The sequence below is a fragment of the Vipera berus genome (genome assembly GCF_964194415.1).
Source record: "Vipera berus genome assembly, chromosome: 3".
NCBI lineage: Eukaryota > Metazoa > Chordata > Lepidosauria > Squamata > Viperidae > Vipera > Vipera berus.
In genome coordinates, this window is record NC_138204.1 from 82,735,360 (window position 1) to 82,755,053 (window position 19,694).

General features: G+C 42.2%; 1 protein-coding gene across 2 annotated transcripts in view; it reads left to right on the forward strand.

The window, feature by feature from the left end:
* Positions 1-19,469, forward strand: part of LRRC8C (leucine rich repeat containing 8 VRAC subunit C) — a 37,966-nt gene extending 18,497 nt beyond the window's left edge. The window contains exons 2-4 of one of the 2 annotated variants that reach the window (XM_081326081.1): positions 8,882-8,933; positions 10,538-10,679; positions 17,064-19,469. In XM_081326081.1, coding sequence (XP_081182207.1) covers positions 10,542-10,679; positions 17,064-19,334 — 2,409 coding nt within the window. In that variant the 5' untranslated portion in view covers positions 8,882-8,933; positions 10,538-10,541 and the 3' untranslated portion in view covers positions 19,335-19,469. The remainder of the gene's footprint in view (positions 1-8,881; positions 8,934-10,537; positions 10,680-17,063) is intronic. The other variant, XM_081326082.1, reaches the window with a different exon arrangement.
* Positions 19,470-19,694: the final 225 nt, after the last annotated feature.

The following is a 19,694-nucleotide window of genomic DNA, read 5'->3' on the forward strand; positions in this document are numbered from 1 at the left end:
TTTGGGCAGCAAACTGCCACAAAGACCAGAAATTCCATCTGCATTTTATACTTGCTGGAGTACGTCCTATATGTAAGTGTAAATCAAAAAGAATAAATGTTTTATCAATATTGTTATATTTCTCTTTAAGGTTTTTGACTTCCATTTAGCTTTTAAATGCACAGAATAACCAACCAATCCTTCGAAACAATGAATAATATGGTGTTTCTATTTCAGATTGCTTCTATGTAGACCTATTATGATTCACACACAGTAGACAGAAAAAGTAGATAATAAAAATCTCTCAACTTTTCCTTCACATTCTGTTTCTCTGTTAAGAAAGAACATTTTGTCATGTAATCTCCTCACCCGCTGCCTAGAGTCAAAATCCCATTTTGACTCCATTTATGGGTTTAATTATGCCCCCTGATACTGTGGAATCATAACTTTGGTGTTGATTCAAAACTTTCCACTTCCATAGAATTAGCAACTATTCCCATATGGTTTTCTGAAATCAGTTCAGGCATTAAGCCAGAAGTAATGGCTTTCCATATCCTTTAGGGAAGCATGCATTTATAAATCTTTATGTACAAATGATGTACTATGCTCTGGGTACACAAATTTGACAGAGACCTCATGATGTGACAAACAGTTTGTATTATGTCCCCATGCTATGATTTTTTATGTTGTGCAAAATTTACATTTTCCTGAAAAAATGCCATCATGGGATCCTACACACAAAATTTCCACTGTACTTCCCAAGTCTTCAGTACCATTTTTATATAACAAACTAGGGTGTGTGAGAGTTTTCCCCATTCCCCAAACTTCAGTGTTCCATGCCTGTACCTTGTTCACGGGCACCGTGTTCGTATATTTTTGCTCATCATATTTTCAAATATCTAATAAGCAGAAGACCCTTTTCAGACTATACCTATACAATAGCTACATGGATTATTGGGCATGATTGCAAAGTAACCCACTTCTAAGTTCTTTCCAAATCTTTACGTAATATTTCAGAAAAATCAATTATCTCGGGGGAAGGAGAAAAGGGAGATTGTGCCAATTTCAACACTTACACAAGATCAGATGTAATGAGAATGGGAGTTTCTCCAGCATGATAGATGGAGAATCCACAAATGGGTTAACTCTGTCTTCCTGCCCAATTAGACTAAGTCAGTCAAACTTGCCACGCCTCTCCTGGGCCAAGACACCTCCCAATCATGACTTAGTCTGTGCCCAGAATAGACGTAATTTTGGCTCCCAAAATCTTGCTGAGTCATCTCTTCTGAGTAATTAAGCAGGTCGTATATATTTTTTCCCCAATGCCTCCAGTCCCAAGAGCAACGCAGTCCAGGCCCAAGGCCACCTTTACGCCCACAACAGCTGGGCTTCGGCCCTCAGAGGTGCAGGGAGTGTGGTCACCGGAGCAGTTTCAGGCTCTGACCTCCCAGGCGGTCGCCCAGGGATTGGCCTTACAACGTCAACAAAGGTATGCACCCAAATCAGTGGCCTCACTGACACCGCCTTATCTCCCCCAGTTGGGAGCACCAGAATATTCTGACCCTATTTCTCCCGCCCAGTCTCACAGCAGAGTATCTTTTTCTAAGGAGTACGACCCGATGGAAATGCCGCTTTTGGAGGATGAGGATCTTACTCTGGACTCTCCTCCCTTTGTTGGTCTATTCAATCTGGCGCTCTTTAAATCTCTGCTTCATAAGGCAGGTGCTACTGCTAAGATTGGTCCTGACCAGGTTCTCCATCCTGGTCCATCCACCAGCCAAGACGCAAGGCCGGTATTTTCAGAGCATGTGGTCACTGAGAGTCACATGCCCTGTCCCTCTCTCTTCCTCAACACAGTACAGAAGCAATGGGGAACACCTGGCACTTTTCCCTCTCCAGCGGGGACGGACAAGAAGCTCTTTAATCTTAACCTGGCCTTGTCGGAAGTGCTAGAGGTTCCTTCTGTGGATGAACCTCTGACTTCACTCTTCTCCTCCACGGTGTCCGGTGATATGGCTGAGATCTTGAAGGCGGAGGACAGGAAATCTGAACTTTCCTTCCGCAGGACCCACCAGGCCTCAGCATGGGTGGTGAGGGCAGCCACATCCACCTCTTTCTTTGCCAGAACCTCCCTTCTCTGGCTCTGCCAACTTCAGGCCAGAGTACCCCCATAGGAAGTCTGAATGCACCAGGACTTAGCGAAGTTAGTGGCTGCTTTGGAGTACATGGAGGACGCATCTCTACATGCCGCCAGGTTCTTTTCTAGGGCCATAGCCTCCAATGTTACCACTCACAGACTCCTGTGGCTCAAACACTGGCGAGCGGATGTTGAATCCAAGTGGCACTTGGCAGCTGCCCCTTACCGTGGTGGTCAGCTTTTTGGGGAGGCCTTGACACCTTATTTGGTGGAAAACAAGGACAAGCGTAAGGTGATGTCTCGTCTTCTTAGACGGGCAGATAGACGGCCTACCCCATATGTCCGCAGACAATTTTTCTGGTCAGGGTCAGGATTGGAGTTTGCTCAGCCCCCCCCCCCCCGTTTCTTTCCTCCCAGGTCTGACCATCAGTTCGACCGACCGGGAACCAGAGACAGACCCAGGTCGCAATTCCAAGCAAAGCGGCCCTTTCGAGGCACGGGGGGCCGTCCCTTCAGAAAGTCTAAATGACTTCAGGGTTGTCTCCCCAATTGGTGGCAGACTGATGTTGTTTGTTCAAAAATGAGAGACCACCATCACAGATGCTTGGGTCCTCAACACTATCAGGAGCGGTCTGTCCCTAGAATTCATGTCCGTCCCCCCAGAGCACTTCATTCCTTGTCCGCTATCAAAAAATGCGGTCAGGAAGGCTCTCATGTCAGAGGCTATTCAGCACCTCTTAGAAATAAGGGTCATAGAACCAGTCCCAGATGGGCAGCTAGGAAGATGGTTCTATGCCATCCTCTTCTTCATTCCGAAGACGTCTGGAGGATGGAGGGCAATACTCAATCTAAAGGGGCTGAATACTCACCTCGCATACAAGAAGTTCAAGATGCAAACACTGCAGTCCATCTTGGCCAGCATCAGGACGGGAGATTTCCTGACGTCTATCGACCTCACGGAAGCATACCTTCACATTTCCTTCCTTCCTGCCCACTGGAGGTTCCTCAGGTTTTGCTACAAGACTCACCATTACCAGTACAGAGCCTTACCGTTCGGCCTTTAGTAGGCCCCAAGAGTGTTTACCAAGATCTTGGTGGCACTGACCACGCATTTGAGGTCCGTCCCCGTATGCATCCAGTGCTATCTGGATGACATTCTCATCCAGTCCCTATCGCTCCAGGCTGCTCAATCGGACCTGGCTTTGTATATCAAGACTCTCCAGGACCATGAGTTCTCGGTGAACTTTCAAAAGAGCCAGACAGTTCCCACAACCTGCCTTCTTCATTTGGGCACGGTCATAGACACCGAACTGTGCAGGGTCTGTTTATCTCAGGACCGTCAGGGTCCTTCAGGTCCAGAGGGAGCGTGTAGTCACCCTGGCCGTTATTTCCCAACTGTTAGGGAAGTTGGTTTCCTGCATGGGAATAGTCCCATGGGCCAGAATACATTCCAGGGACCTGCAATGGTTTTTGCTCCCATTTCAGAGACTGGACACCAGCTCCTCCAACCAAAGGGTAAGGGTTCCATCTTGGACCCTAAACTCCCTCCAGTGGTGGACCTTGCCAGCGGTAGCCAGGGGCTCTTTATTCCAGGAACCCGTTTGGATCACCCTGACTACAGATGCTAGCCTGTTTGGCTGGGGGGGGTGCATCTAGGGTCTCAGTAGGCTCAGGGCTGGTGGTCCCAGTCCGACCTGAAGCACAACATAAATTGGTTGGAGCTCAGAGCCATACATCTGCCCTATGCCACTTCCGCAACAGGGTGGCAAGACAACATGTCCTAGTCCTCACAGACAACGTAGCAGCAAAAGCCCATGTGAACCGGCAAGGGGGTACCCGTTCCAGGTCCCTTATGGCTGAGGCCCAACTGTTGGGCTCTTGGGCAGAGACCAACCTCTCATTACTGAGGGCCGAGCACATCTCGGGGGAGGCAAATCAGCAGGCGGACTTTCTCAGCAGGTCGACAGTGGCTCACTCTGAATGGCGCCTGCATCCCAGTCTCTTCGAGGAGATATCGGAGAGGTTAGGTCAGCCAGTACTGGATCTGTTTGCTTCTCTCGCAAATTCCCAGCTCCCGATGTTTTCCTCCCAGTTCCCCTCTCCAGGGGCAGTGAGGACGGATGCCCTCCACAGCCCTTGGCCCGGGGACTTGCTGTATGCCTTTCCGCCTCTCCCTCTGATCCTGGCAGTCATCTGCAAGTTACTGCAAGAGCGGGCAGAGGTGATAATTGTTGTACCACACTGGCCAAGATGGCCATGGTTTGCCGACCTTGTGAGTCTGTCGATCTCTCCCCAGTGGAGGATTCCTTCAGATCGTGTTCCACTCAGCCAGGGAGCTCTGCATCATCCAGAACCCCAGTGGCTCCAGTTGACTGTCTGGAACTTGAACGGCTGCTCCTGACACATGAGTCTTATTCATTGGAGGTAATTACAATGATTCACACCTCCGGATGGCCTACAACAAACAGGATCTATGACTCCACTTGGAAGAGTTTCTGTAGTTGGTGTGATAAGAACCAGTTAGATCTTTCGGCTATTACTATCCCGAGGGGCTTAACAAGGGCTTTGCGCTCAATACCATCCGCTGACAAGTAGCAGCTGTCTCCACCGTATTTACTTGGGGCAGTTCAGAGGCATTGGCTCAACATCCTATGGTACGCTCATTTCTCAAAGGAGCAACCAACACCACACCTCCAGTGGTTCACTGGTATCCCTCTTGGGATTTGTCACAGGTCTTGCAGGCCCTTACCTCTCCTCCATTTGAACCCATCAGGACCTGTACTCTGCGGTTCTTGACAATTAAGGTGGCCTTCTTGATAGCTGTCATGTCGGCTAGACGCATTTCTGAATTGGCAGCTCTCTCTGTCAGACAGGACTTATGCGTTTTTCATGCTGACAGGGTGGTCCTTCGATTGGATCCCTCCTTTATTCCTAAGATCAATACCTTGTTTCATACAGCGCCGGATGTCATTTTGCCAGATTTTTGTCCTCATCCATCTCTTGCCTTGGAACGGCAATGACACAATCTGGATGTCCGCAGGGCTTTGCGCCACTATATTAAGCAGACAGCGTCTTTTTGCAAGTCGGAAGCCCTCTTTGTTTCCTTTCAACCCTTTACTATGGGGCAGAAGGTTTCTGCCTCCACTATAGGCAGGTGGATCAGGGCTTGTATTGCAGGGGCGTGCCAATCGCATTCCCTGTCAGTTCCCAGGTGTATCACTGCTCACTCCACTTTTAGTGCTGCAACTTCTGCGGCTTGGGAGACACAAGCGTCCATTGAGGACATTTGTAGGGCAGCGACATGGTCCTCGCCTTCCCCTTTTGTGAGGTATTTTAAACTGGATAGGTTTGCCTCCGCAGACGCCTCATTTGGCTGGAGAGTGCTGCAATAGATAGTGCCACAGGGTGGGACACAGGCCCAGACTGATTCCCTCCCATAGGGACAGAGCAGCTTTGGTATGTCCCATTCGTGGATTCTCCATCTATCATGCTGGAGAAGGGGCGTTGTCTTACCTGAATGCCTTTTCTCAGCATGATGATGGAGAATCCACACCCACCCCTTAGTGTCTGTCAGGTCCTGTGTCAGGGGTATGGGAGCCAACACGTCAGACTGTCGTCATTTGCTTCGCCTTCGTCATGACTGGGAGGTGTCCTGGCCCAGGAGAGGCGTGGCAAGTTTGACTGACTTAGTCTAATTGGGCAGGAAGACAGAGTTAACCCATTCGTGAATTCTCCGTCATCATGCTGAGAAAAGGTGTTCAGGTAAGACAACACCCCTTCAGACTGAAGGCAAACCATGGTTTAGTCCATTTTTGACCAGCCAAGATCCTAGTGTATCTCACTTGTTGGAGAGAATATAGAGAATATAGCAGCATGTAGAAGGATAGCAAGGGTACTAGGGGCAACCTCACAGAAATTTAAATCCATTTTTTGGCCAGTACTAGCCAAAATGGTATAATATACTATAATGACTATGTACAAGAGCTGAGACTGCAGACATGGAAACTAGTAGTTCATAGGCTAGACCAGAGGTAGGCAACCTCGGCTCTTTTATGACTCATGGACTTCAACTGCCAGAACTCCTGAGTCAGCTATGCTGACTGGGGAATTCTGGGAGTTGAAGTCCATGAGTCGTAAAAGAGCCGAGGTTGCCTACCCCTGGGCTAGACAAATTGGCTCTTATATCTCATCCATCTTTCAAAGCCATCAAGCACCCTGTCATTTCAGAAAGGTTGAAAAGTAATCCTAGATTTTAAATTTGGAGAACAGATAGACCTCTGACTTCTTTGCACTGTAGTATATATATATATATTCATCTATTGCGGTTGTGTACTTGTCTGCAGTAAAGAGACTTGCCTAGCTAAGTTGTGTCTGAAAGCCGAATTAAAGATTAAGTGTCTGGAGACCTGAGGTTACTGCTGAGCCTGATAACTTGGACTCATCTGAATGAGTTATGTAGCTGTACTGTGGTCATAACAAGAAAACATATATATAGGAATTATTAATAATGCAAGTTAGCTCGAAGCAAACTGAGGAAGCATAGGGTTTAACTTGAATTTAGTGCCATTGCTGGAATTTTTTTTATACAACCACTGTCTCTTATTCTATGTTCTTCCTGATCAATTTTTAACTGCAACTCAACTTCCTCCCTCAAACCCTTATCCAGGAGTAATTCCTGAATTGCCAGTGTGCAGTAGATAAATGTCTCAAAGCTGGTTTTTCAAGAGGCAACTGGACTTTCTTGTTTTTCTTTGAAGACATTTCGCTTCTCATCAAAGAAGCTTCTTCAGCTCTTGACTGGATGGTGGGGAATGGAAGGACTTATATCCTTTGCAGACAGCTGGTCATTTACATTCTTTTAGAGAGTGGTCGAGGCCACTTGGAAATTTATCTGTGTCAAGGTAACCTGAGTGGTGCAAATGGGTGTGAAGCCTTCTTGGAACTGCTGAAATGGCTGTGCTGTAGAGTGGAGATACGGTTGTTCAAATTTGACCTAAATGGCCTCCTTGACCCCTCTTTCAAACCAGCAGTCCTCTCTGTCCAAAATGTGGAATTTGCTGTCTTCAAAACAGTGGCTTTTGTCTTTTAAATGCAGATGGACTGCTGAATCTTGTCCTGATGGGTTTGTTTTTCTACGATGTGCCATGCGTTTATGAAGTAGTTTTGTTTCCCAAATGTACAGATCTGCACATGTCTCACTGCATTGTACTGCATATACCATGTTCTGGGTGTTTTATCCTTGGGGTGGACAAGCTTCTGCCTTAGTGTAATCTTGGGTTTAACGTGCGCACGTATATTGTGTTGGCTGAAGATCCTCCTGAGCTTTTCAGGTAGTCCTGCAATGTATGAAATGACAACATTATTTCGTTTGTTGTTCTCTTCTGTTAAGGAGGAGCTCCTGCTTTTTTGGGATTTGATGAAGGCCCAGTTGGGATAGCCACATTTTCTGAGGGCTTCCCTGATACGTTTTAGTTCTTTTTCTTTCCCATCTTTGCTGGTAGGAGGCCTTCAGCTCGATGGTGTAGGGTTCTAATAATTCCCATTTTGTGCTCCGGTGGGTGGTGAGAATCAAAATGTAAATATTGATTTGTGTGGATGGGTTTTCTCTACACTTCAGTGTTAAGGCTTCTGTTCTCCTTAATGTGTATTGCACAGTCTAGGAAGGCTAGACTTTTCCTTAACATTTCCCCACGTGAATTTGATGTATCTGGCCACAGAGCTGATATGTTTGCTGAACACTTCCAATTCCTGTGTTTTGATCTTGACCCAAATATCATCCATGTACCTATACCAGTGAGTGGGTGGAATTCCTGTGAAAGAGTTTAAGGCTTTGGTTTCTACCTCTTCCATGTAGAGATTGGCCACAATGGGGGACACAGACGAACCCATGATGCAGTCGTGTTTTTCTCTGTAGAAACCTTCATTGTATTTAAAATAGGTAGTGATCAGGCAGAGGGTCCAGCATGGCACATATTTGGTCTGGGTTGAGGTTGGTTCTGTTCACCAAAGGTGCTATCTTGCAGCAGTCGTTTCTTCACTACCGTGACAGTTTCAGTTGCTGGAATGCAGGTGAAGAGGGAAATCACATCATAGGAAACCATGGTCTCAACCCGGTCCGGTTTTAGTTTCCAAACCTTGCTGGCAAAGTGCTGTGAATTATTGATATAATTTGTGGTGTTGCCAACTAGAGGAGCTAATAAGGTGTTTAGATGTTTTGCAGTGTTGTTGGTGACAGAGTTGATGCTGCTGACGATTGGTCTGAGTGGAGCTCCCTCTTTGTGAATTTTGGGGAATCCGTATATGCATGGGGTAGCTTCCCCAAGGTAAAGACAGTAATATTGTGGCTTGTAGATTGCGTTGTCCTTCAGTACGTCTTGCAAGAAATCAGTGATCTTTTTCTTGTAACTGCTGGTGGGCTCTCTTTAGCAGTGTCCTTCAGAAGACTCTTCACTTTGGCCTTGTAGTCATCTGTGTTCAGGATGACTGTGCATCTTTATCAGCTGGCAGGATGGTGATGTTTGGGTATCTTCCTAGGGATGTCACTGATCTCCTTTCTTGAATTGTGAGGTTGGAAGAGGGTGTTTTGGCACTGGCGAGGGCTGCAGATACCTTCATCCTTAATTGTTCTGCCTCTGGTTCTGTCAGTTTATTGTTCCTGATGGCTGAACTCTGTGGCTGTGAGGAGAACAACAATTGGTAGCTGTTCTGGTGTTACTGCAAAATTCAGTCCTTTGGCTAAAAAACATTATTTTCTGTTTGGTACAGATTTCTCACCCATTGGTCTGAAAAGCTCAGGAGGACCTTCAACCAACACAACGTATGTGCACATTTTAAACCCAAGAATACAGTAAGGCAGAAGCTTGTCCACCTAAGCAACATGGTATATGCAGTACAATGCAATGAGACATGTGCAGATCTGTACATTGGGGAAACAAAACAACTACTTCATAAACACATGGCACAACATAGGACAACAAACCCTCTCAGTTGGAGAGTTCAGTGTAATGTAATCTTGAAAAAAAAATTATGAAGATTCAAGTTAATTGGGACAGAAATAACATTTGAAGTATAAAAGGATCCTGCTGTTCTTCTATATAGCTAATTCTGTCAGAATGCTTGACCAGATTTTATCTATACCAAATAGATAAAATTTTATTTATCTGATAGATTTTAAAATAACAGCTCAGGATGCAAATTTGAAGTTTGAAAAACATAATTTAAGACTTAGTTCTCTGTCTGATCACAGACAGCTATGACTTATTCAAATTGTGATTTAATGAGTGGGTCCCAAGCTTTTATTATCTTGGCTCCTTTCCCTTTGCTCCTGCTCAGTCATCAGTTGTATTTCCAAGAATCTCCCATCCTTTCTAACTTATTTGATTGTCCTGTATGTTCCTGATCTGTCTTCTTCCCGTATAGCTGTTGTCAGTGGGCAAGAAGAGTCTGGGACTTTCCCCGATGCTGATTTAAATTACTATTCACTCATTTTTGAATTGGCAGAAAACAACTAGCCTATAAATTTGCGGTTGATCCTTATCTAGCATTTATTACTTCTACTTTTGGCTTGCAACCAAAGTCTTCCCTGTTGGGCTGGCAGTTGATTCTGAAGTGAGGTACTTCAGGCAGGTCAGTGGAGTGAAAACAGAATTTTGAATTTGTAAGTTAAGTAAGGGGTAGAAGAGGTTGATGGTAGAAGCCTAGTGAGACAGATTGGAATATAGATGTTCTGATTCCTGATTTGATTAGCTAGTCATGGAAACAACATCCAGGTTTGAAGCAGAGTCTGATGTCTCAGGGGCTGCCGCAAAGAAGAGGGAGTCAAGCTATTCTCCAAAGCGCCCGAAGGCAGGACAAGAAGCAACGGATGGAAACTAATCAAGGAGAGAAGCAACCTAGAACTAAGGAGAAACTTCCTGACAGTTAGAACAATTAACCAGTGGAACAACCTACCTCCAGAAGCTGTGAATGCTCCAACACTGGAAGTTTTAAAGAAGGGACTGGACAGCCATTTGTCTGAAATGGTGTAGGGTTTCCTGCCTGAGCAGGGGGTTGGACTAGATGACCTCCAAGGTCCCTTCCAACTTTACTATTATGATTATGAATTCCTTCCTTAAGAGACATTGAGCAATCAATCATTCCCTAATGGGAAATATTAATACTGTCATAGTTCATCACCTCTTCTACCCTGGCTTCTCTCTTTATGTATAGTGTTCAATGCACAGAATCCCCCAATATCACCACTGCTAAGAATTTGGGGAATTGAAATCCACACATCTGAAGATGCCAAGTTTTAGAAAATGTTGTCTAGACTGAGTGACTCTATGTATATATGTTAAGATTGCACTGAATAAAACAGTAATGCATATTTTTCATATTAAAAAAGTAACCATTTCACACATTTCCCCTTTTGTTCTATTTCAGAACAATGATTCCTGTCACTGAATTCCGCCAGTTCTCTGAACAGCAGCCAGCCTTCCGTGTTTTGAAGCCATGGTGGGATGTATTTACAGACTATCTTTCTGTTGCCATGTTGATGGTTGGTGTGTTTGGTTGCACATTACAGGTAAATAAACAGGACTCCAAGTTAAAAATTAATGATAGCATAGAAACAGGACTGTGATGTGTCTCAGATTCTGAATGCCAGTTAAAAAAACATTTAAAATCATGGATACTAGAATTATTTGTTCATCTGTTCAAGTAACATAGCAGACCAATTTGCAGTAGTATTAGTCAACTTTTGGAGTAGTGGGCTCCAGGATCACATGTGGTCATTTAAGTAATATGATGTAGGAGAAGAGCAGGCAGAGCTGGTGGGGGTGGAGTTATAGATGTTGTTTAGCATCTTCAATCCTTATCTAGCACCAATTTAGTGCTAACCGTTAGTTGACTAGACTCTCGTGTATAGATTTGAATAAATCTATGTTGAAACTTTACAAATAGTCCTGATTCCTTGCTTTAACAAATATCTTTTTATTTAATTATCATATTAATGTAAGGTCTGATTTTCTACTCTACACTTGACAGCTAATAGTTCCAGATTAATATCTGTTTTAAATTATTATAGATCTTTATAAACTTGGTACTATCCAAGTCAAGCACAAAGAACCAGGACCATTGTGTAGATTGCAACATAAACAATTTATTGAAGCCTATACACAATAATCTAGTGAACTAACAATCAGCACTAATTGGCACTACATAAGGGCCAGTGCAATTCATAGGAAGGTAGACTTGGATCTTTTGTGGCAACACAAGGACTCTAAACTGATGACATGTTTAACTCTGCCCCCCAGCTCTGCTTGTTCTTCTATATATAACAAATCTTTGGCACAGTTACGTGTGTGTCCAAATGGAGTGCTCTCATAGACTGCACCAGCACCTTTGTAGTACATTGGAAAAGATTCTCAAGTATATGGCTTGAGGTCCTAGAGTTGTTTGCAGCTCCAGGTTTTGTATGCAACCCCAACAACTCTAAAAATTGTTACATGATTAAATCCAGCATGACAAAAAAGTTACTTAATGAATACATAGGTAGTAAATAAATATTTACTTTTGTTTTAATTTAATTTCATTAAATACAGTTTTATTTGGCCCTGATAGCTTCCTTTTGATTTAAATCTTTAGATCAAAACTAATAAGATTCATGCTCTTAGTACGGTATGTGCTAATTTGAGAAGGGGAGGGGTCATAAGTTCTTGATTTAAATTTATTTTTAAAGAATTAGAAAAAAAATAATTTGAAGGAAGGAAAAAGATTGTATTAAAAGATTTACAAAACAATTACGTAGGAGTTTATGAAGAAAAAACACATTCCACTTATAAGTCACTTTAGATTGGAACAGATATGAAGATAAGCCAAAAATCTCTTCACCCCATATTTCATTTGTTATCTATTAAAAATAATATAGCCTCATTATTCAATCAGCAAGAATCCATTCAGTTACTAATACAGACACACACACATACACACACACAAGTAAAACAATTGCTTTCCTTTCCTTTCCTAAAAGAGTTCTTCCTTTAATTAACCCAGTAATTCATAATTTTCTCTAAAAATACCTCAAAAGTCCCTTCCCATATCATATCTCATTTCTACAAAGAAATCCTTAAAGCTTTGTCATTCAAACCTAAGAAAAATTCCATTAAAACAACATATTGAAAAACTTAATCTTTAATTCTTTTAAATATTGTCCCACAAATTAATTTATCTTTTTTTCTATTTTCTCTCAGAAACTCCTTCACAAGCTCAACATTTTGCTTCAATTTTAACAAGCTTCTAAAAAATATTCACTCTAAAAAATAACAAAAAATCTGCATACATACATATAAATCCTTGATTGTAAAAATCAGCTTTATGAGCCTTCTTTTTGCTTTTAAAAGTCTTGATCTTTATTCTTCTTAAGTAGCTGGTTTCTTTTCATTCTCTCTTTATCTTTTCTCACAAACTCCTTTATAAATATAACACATCTTTTGTAGATCCACAATAAAAAATTGTCCAAGTCATTTTTCTAAGTTGAAATCCACATATCCAAATAACTCTTCTGATCTATTATTTGTGAGTCTTTTTTAACTATTAAAAGATCACCCAGTTTCATTTGTCCTGTTTAACGGTTTTGCCAATATCTTTCTTGTAGCCTGTCATTTTTAAATCAATATCCAAAGTGGCCTGATTTTTGGTTGTTTTCCCTTCTGTCTCCTGTTTTAAACCTGTTATAGTAGCAATCTTAAAAGTTCTGAGTGCATTGTTGCCAAATATCCTTGAATTCTTCCAGATTTAAAATACTTTTCTGAGAGGCAAAGAATATAGTCTTTTGAAGGTAAAGTTCTGCAAAGACAAAGTCATCTAGATAATAAATTTGCCTTTTTTGCACTGACTGTGAATTTTGCCTTATATTGAAATATAGTTCTCCGTATATTTCAGAGTGTTTCCTCTTTCTCTCTTACTGGAATTCATTTCCTTGGATTAAAAACAAAGTAGAAAATTCTGGAACATAACAATTTTTTAATTTCTGTGATACAAATAGCATTCAAATGCTATATATGGCATTAATCTTATTCTCTCTTTCCTTCCACACATACTACATTCTGTCTTTCTTCAATTGGCAGTCAGTAGTAGTTATATGCAAGACCAAAATACTTGACTCTAAAGGCCTGTATTCTTGGCCAGAGGCCTAGTGCTAACTAATCTTCCTACTTCTGCTTTTCCCAGTCAGTTTATGTAAATAAACTGTAAATTGTTTCCCAGATGTGAACAAAATTATTTGTGGGAGTGGGAGGTAGTGGAAACCACAAGCATATAGAGAGGGGTCTGTAACAGTTTGCCACGGCCAACTCACTGGCCAACTCACCACAGGATAAGAGTTACGCTAATATCAAAAGAAATGGTGGAACAGAATCATTAAATAAAGGATGCAAAAGGAGGGACAGAATGAAATGTGAATGGCAGAGATTAAAATATTTTTTTATTTATTTTAAATAATTAAATGGAATTGTTAAATTGTCCCACAGCAAGTTATCCCACAGCAAGTTGGCCGTGGCGAGTTGTCCTGCAGCAAATTGGCCGCGGTGAGTTGGCCACAGTGAGTTGGCTGTGGCAAGTTGTCCCATTCTGTATAGAGAGTAGGGGTGGAATTTGATAGAAATACTATTAAATAAAAACTCTGAATGCAAGATCCTAATGCCAATTAACTTTACCTAGATTAGAGATCCAGATGTCTTCTTCTGATCTTGTGGAATCTCCAGCTAGACTGGAAAGAGGTGCTAAGAGTGGGGGAGAGTCCTTGTACTGCAGAAAGCAGCACAAAATCCCTGAAGCCTTATCTGACCATTCCCGAGTTTTTATTTGAGACTGTTCATGAGTAGTTCTATTGCTTGTGTCTGACAGCACTCTACCATGCTCCTTTACCTGAGGATGCACTGGTTTGCCTTCTGTTGTGTTTCGGCATGGCTACCATGGCAAGATACAAATTACAGATACAATCTTAACAGATATCAAGGGAAATACATAATCATCAACAGCATTGCACATATAGTGTCATATGATACTTGATGGTACTTCACATCAAGACAATGTGGCTTGCTTCGTTTTGATTCTGTAATTGGATGAATCCACCCATTATGGTTTGTAAATCTCTTGAGGTAAATAGGCTAGAGTGTGCAAATGAGTAAAAGGAAAATAGCAAGTAAGAACGCAAATGTGTGAATTTATACTCCTGCTCATTGCCACGTCTGCAAACAGCTGCTTCAGCTGACACAAATCTGTGATTATTCAGATCAGAAATTCAGACCAATAAGTCATTTCCAGTATCCTTATTACTAATCATGAGACTAATTGTTTAATACAAAGAATAATTTTCTGCAGAGTATTAGGGTCCACAACAAAGAATTTTAAAATACTTGTATGCATTGAAACATTCTGTAATTGGGCATTGTAGTTGTCTGTGTAACCTGAAAAGAAAACTAGGACTTGCCCCACTCTAATATTTTCCCTTTAAAATATGAGGACCATCTTACATTGAGAATATTATATTGGAAGCAAAAGAATTTTTCATCTTTCTTTTTGAGGTGGGGAAGTCAACTTAAATTCACAATGATCCTTTTGATAAATATGGCAGTGTTTTGGATTGCAGAGGTAGCACTGGGCTAAAGCCAAACTTTTGTTAGCCTGTGTTCTGTACCAGCCTGCTACCGGCCCTGCAGAAAAGGCAGGGACAACCCCTTTACAACCGGCAAGAGGCTGGAATTACGCCTGCCAAATTTATAGCTACAAAAACAAACAAGACACGAACCAAGAAACAGGAGCTTTAAGAAACATGAACCATCCGAGCGGTTGCCTTCAACAAACCAGCCCTCCCAGACATTCCCCTTATATAGAGTTCAGGGCGTGGCTTCTCTCTGCCTCCTTCCGAGAAGCCCCATTGCCTTCCTCTGTTTACTCCTAATTGACTGCCTCCTGCATCGGGCGTCCTTGAACAGGGCCAGCTGTGGGTCATCTTCATCCACACTGTCAGGCTCACACAGCTGGGTCTCCGTGGTGACCAAGTGGGAGGGGCCTGGCTGAGGGCTATCATCAGCAAGTTCTTCAACCCCCTCAGCAAGATCTTCAACACCCCCCTCCTCCTCTGAGTCGTCCGACCCAACTGCCGAACCCACAGGCTGACCCTGAATCACAACAGCCTGGAACTTTTACCGTTTAAGCCACAACATGGACTTTTTGACTTGTACATTTCCTGTAGGTTGATGGAGAATAGTTACTTGTCCTTTCCCACTGCAAGACTACCCATTTGTCCCATTTAATATGAAGTTTGGAAGGGCACAGAGCAATAGAGCAAAGTGCAATTGCAGCTGCCCTTAGTAGCTACCAGGTTATAAGGCAGGGAATAAGGCAGTCCATTCCTGTTGCTGAAGTTAAGGAGGTCTCGCCCTTAAGCTGCCAGGGTTAGTTAGCTTCATGCTCTCCTTCAAATAAATGCAGGGTTTAATAAATATACATGCCCCTGTTGGCAATTGAAGAGATACCTATAACAACAGTCCGGAACACCCATCTGGCCATTTTGATGGCAAAGAGAAGGCCCTGTGACTTGCTTCCTTGTTGCTAAGCAACTACAGGACATAGTTTGCATGCCGTTTTTCTCCCAGGCTGCCAGAATGCCCAGATGGGAAGTGATGCAGCTACAGAAGAGAAAGGAGCAAAGATGCTGTTCATTGTAAAGATTTAATCATCTGTGTCCAATTTTTCTGTTGGAAGTAAACATGAGTGCCTTTCAAAATGCTAGATTTTATAAAGGGACCCTTTGAGCGACTCATGCCACCCAAATACAGAGGCTCTTGGTTTGGAATTTTTATTCTGCATGAATATAGTGGAATATGGAATATTTGAAAGGCCCTGGTTTATGCTAATAGTTAGCCCTCGCAAATTGAATCCAGCTTTAGGAAATACACTTGGAAATACAGTTAAAACATTATTCATGGAAGAAAAACCAGATTTAGAGGACGTGGTGGCTCAGTGGGTTAAGATGCTGACCTTGTCGATCAGAAGGTCGGCAGTTTGGCGGGTTGAATCCCGAGTGCCGCATAACAGAGTGAGCACCCGTTACTCGTCTCAGCTTCTGCCAACCTAGCAGTTCAAAAGCACGTAAAAATGCAAGTAGAAAAATAGGGACCGCTATGGTGGGAAGGTAACAGTGTTCCGTGCACCTTTGGTGTCTAGTCATGCCGGCCACATGACCACGGAGATGTCTTCGGACAAGCGCTGTCTCTTCGGCTTTGAAACAGAAATGAGCACCAGCCCCTAGAGGTGGAAACGACTAGCACACATGTGCGGGGGAACCTTTACCTTTTTATTGATTCTCTGCTCGTGGCTTGAAAACTTATGCCTTTGAAACCATCCATGCTTCCAGTCTGAAACCTCAGACTCTGATTATCTGCTAAATCTACTAAAAGATTCATCTCTATCTCTATATCTTTCAGTATTTAAGCCACCATATTTATGTGTCTCTTTTCCCACAGTCTGTGGTGAAATGGAGACTTGCAGACTTCAGATAGCAATATAAATTGCAAGAGAGGGGAAACATTTATAACTTGCCCTGAATGGAATAGGCTAACAAATATATACATGCAATAAAATCTATAATGCTGGAATTTTCTTTGTTCATATTGTTATTTAGTTCCAGGACCAAGTGAAAAGGATAAATAGCCTTTGAAACAGGTGGTCATGTTGAAATGTTGGTGGCCAGAAGATTATAATAGCACTGTGGTTATGATTTTTACACATAACTGAGGTCTGCAGAGCTTCTGGTGATTAGGGAGCTGGAAAGATTCAGATTCCAATATAGAAATTTTGTAGATTTCAAAATCTGTAGGCGTCTGACCTTTTCTTCCTTCACTAAAAGAGAAACTTGCCTCAAAATGTATTCTCAAAATACAATTTTTGTTTGTGTGCATTTCAGGTGATGCAGGATAGGATCATATGCCTTCCCAAAAGAGTCCAGCCTTCTCAGAATGTATCTCGCCTTCTTAATATGTCAGATATGGACCCCAGTGCAGCTCAGTTCCTTCCACCCAAGCCATCCACACCTCCTGCCACTGTTGAAATGAAGGGCCTAAAGACTGACTTAGACCTCCAGCAGTACAGCTTTATAAATCAAATGTGCTACGAACGTGCCTTGCATTGGTATGCAAAGTACTTTCCATACCTTGTCCTTATACACACGTTGATCTTCATGCTGTGTAGCAACTTTTGGTTCAAATTCCCAGGGTCCAGCTCAAAAATTGAACATTTCATTTCCATTCTGGGGAAATGCTTTGACTCGCCTTGGACCACAAGGGCTTTGTCAGAGGTATCTGGAGAAGACTCTGAGGAGAAGGACAACCGGAAGAACAACATCAGCAGGTCAAACATGGTCCAGCCTAGCACAGAAGGCAATTTGGTCAGGACACAGTCTTTAAAATCCGTATCTGAAAAATTCATTGTGGATAAAGGAACTCCGGGGGCTTTGGATAAAAAAGAAGGAGAGCAAGCTAAAGCATTATTTGAGAAGGTGAAGAAATTCCGTCTCCATGTTGAGGAAAGTGACCTACTGCATGCTATGTATGTTCGCCAGACGGTGCTGAAAGTGATCAAGTTTCTTATTATTATTGCATATAACAGTGCACTTGTTTCAAAAGTTCAGTTTACAGTAGATTGCAATGTTGACATTCAAGACATGACAGGATATAAGCACTTTTCTTGCAATCACACAATGGCACATCTTTTTTCTAAACTCTCATTCTGCTACTTATGCTTTGTGAGTATTTATGGACTGACGTGCCTTTACACTTTGTACTGGCTGTTTTACCGCTCTCTGAAAGAATATTCTTTTGAATATGTCCGGCAAGAGACTGGAATTGATGATATCCCAGATGTCCGGAATGACTTTGCTTTCATGCTCCACATGATCGACCAGTATGATCCTCTTTATTCGAAAAGATTTGCTGTGTTTCTTTCAGAGGTCAGTGAAAACAAACTGAAGCAGCTGAATTTAAACAATGAGTGGACTGCCGATAAACTCAGGCAAAGATTGCAAATGAATGCCCGTAACTGTTTGGAACTGCAACTGTTTATGCTGTCTGGACTTCCTGACACAGTCTTTGAAATTACAGAGCTTCAGTCCTTGAAACTTGAAATTATTAATAATGTCATGATACCAGCTACCATTGTGCAACTTGACAATCTCCAAGAGCTCTCCCTATACCAATGTTCTGCAAAGATCCACAGTGCAGCCTTGGCATTTCTAAAAGAAAACCTGAAAGTCTTGAATGTCAAGTTTGATGACTTCAGAGAACTTCCACCTTGGATGTATGGGCTCAGAAATTTAGAAGAATTGAGCTTAATTGGTTCCTTATGCCATGATATTTCCAAAAATATAACTTTGGAGTCTTTTCGAGAGCTTAAGAACCTTAAAGTTCTGCACATTAAAAGCAACCTGTCCAAAATCCCACAGTCTGTAGTCGATGTTTCAAGTCACCTTCAGAAGATGTGCATTCATAATGATGGCACTAAGCTAGTAATGCTCAACAACCTGAAAAAAATGGTCAACTTGACAGAATTAGAGTTAGTGCACTGTGATCTAGAGCGCATTCCTCATGCTGTTTTCAGCCTTAACACTCTCCAGGAGCTAGATCTTAAGGAAAACAATCTGAAATCTATAGAGGAAATTGTTAGCTTTCAACACCTTAGAAAACTTACAATCTTAAAGTTATGGCACAACAGTATAACCTATATCCCTGAGCACATAAAGAAGCTCACTAGCCTAGAACGGCTTTCTTTTAGTCACAACAAGATAGAGGTTCTCCCATCCCACCTTTTCCTATTGAACAAAATTAGATATTTAGACTTATCTAACAATGACATACGATTCATCCCCCCTGAAATTGGGGTTCTACAAAGTTTACAGTATTTTTCAATTTCTTGCAACAAAGTAGAGGGTGTGCCAGATGAGTTATACTTTTGCAAAAAAATCAAGACGCTGAAGATTGGGAAAAACAACTTGTCTATTCTTTCACCTAAAATTGGAAATCTAGTGTTGCTATCCTACTTGGACATTAAAGGAAATCACCTGGAGTTTCTTCCCCATGAACTTGGTGACTGCAGAGCTCTTAAAAAGAGTGGACTTGTGGTTGAAGATACCTTATTTGAAACTCTGCCTTTGGATGTTAGAGAACAGATGAAGGCTGAATAATACTTTCAGTACTTAGTACAAACTTTCTGCCAAATGCCTCGTATATAATATGCCTTCAAGTCTTGTATTTTGACGTATTTTGACATTTTATATATGGATCATTTTGGAATATATGTATTACGTATAAACTATATTTATATACCGTAAGTTTTCTTTTTCTACCCCTCCCATTTTCATGTTTACATTTTTTTTAAATTATAGCCTTGTATGTTCCTACTTTTTACTCTGCTTTGTTGAGATCAAATTGCTGACATCTGCCTTAAAAAATGCCCTAGGTCAGACATGTCAAACACAAGGCCCGGGGGCCAGATCTAGCCCCCGAAGTGGTTTCATGTGGCCCGCGAAGCCATCCTGGAAACA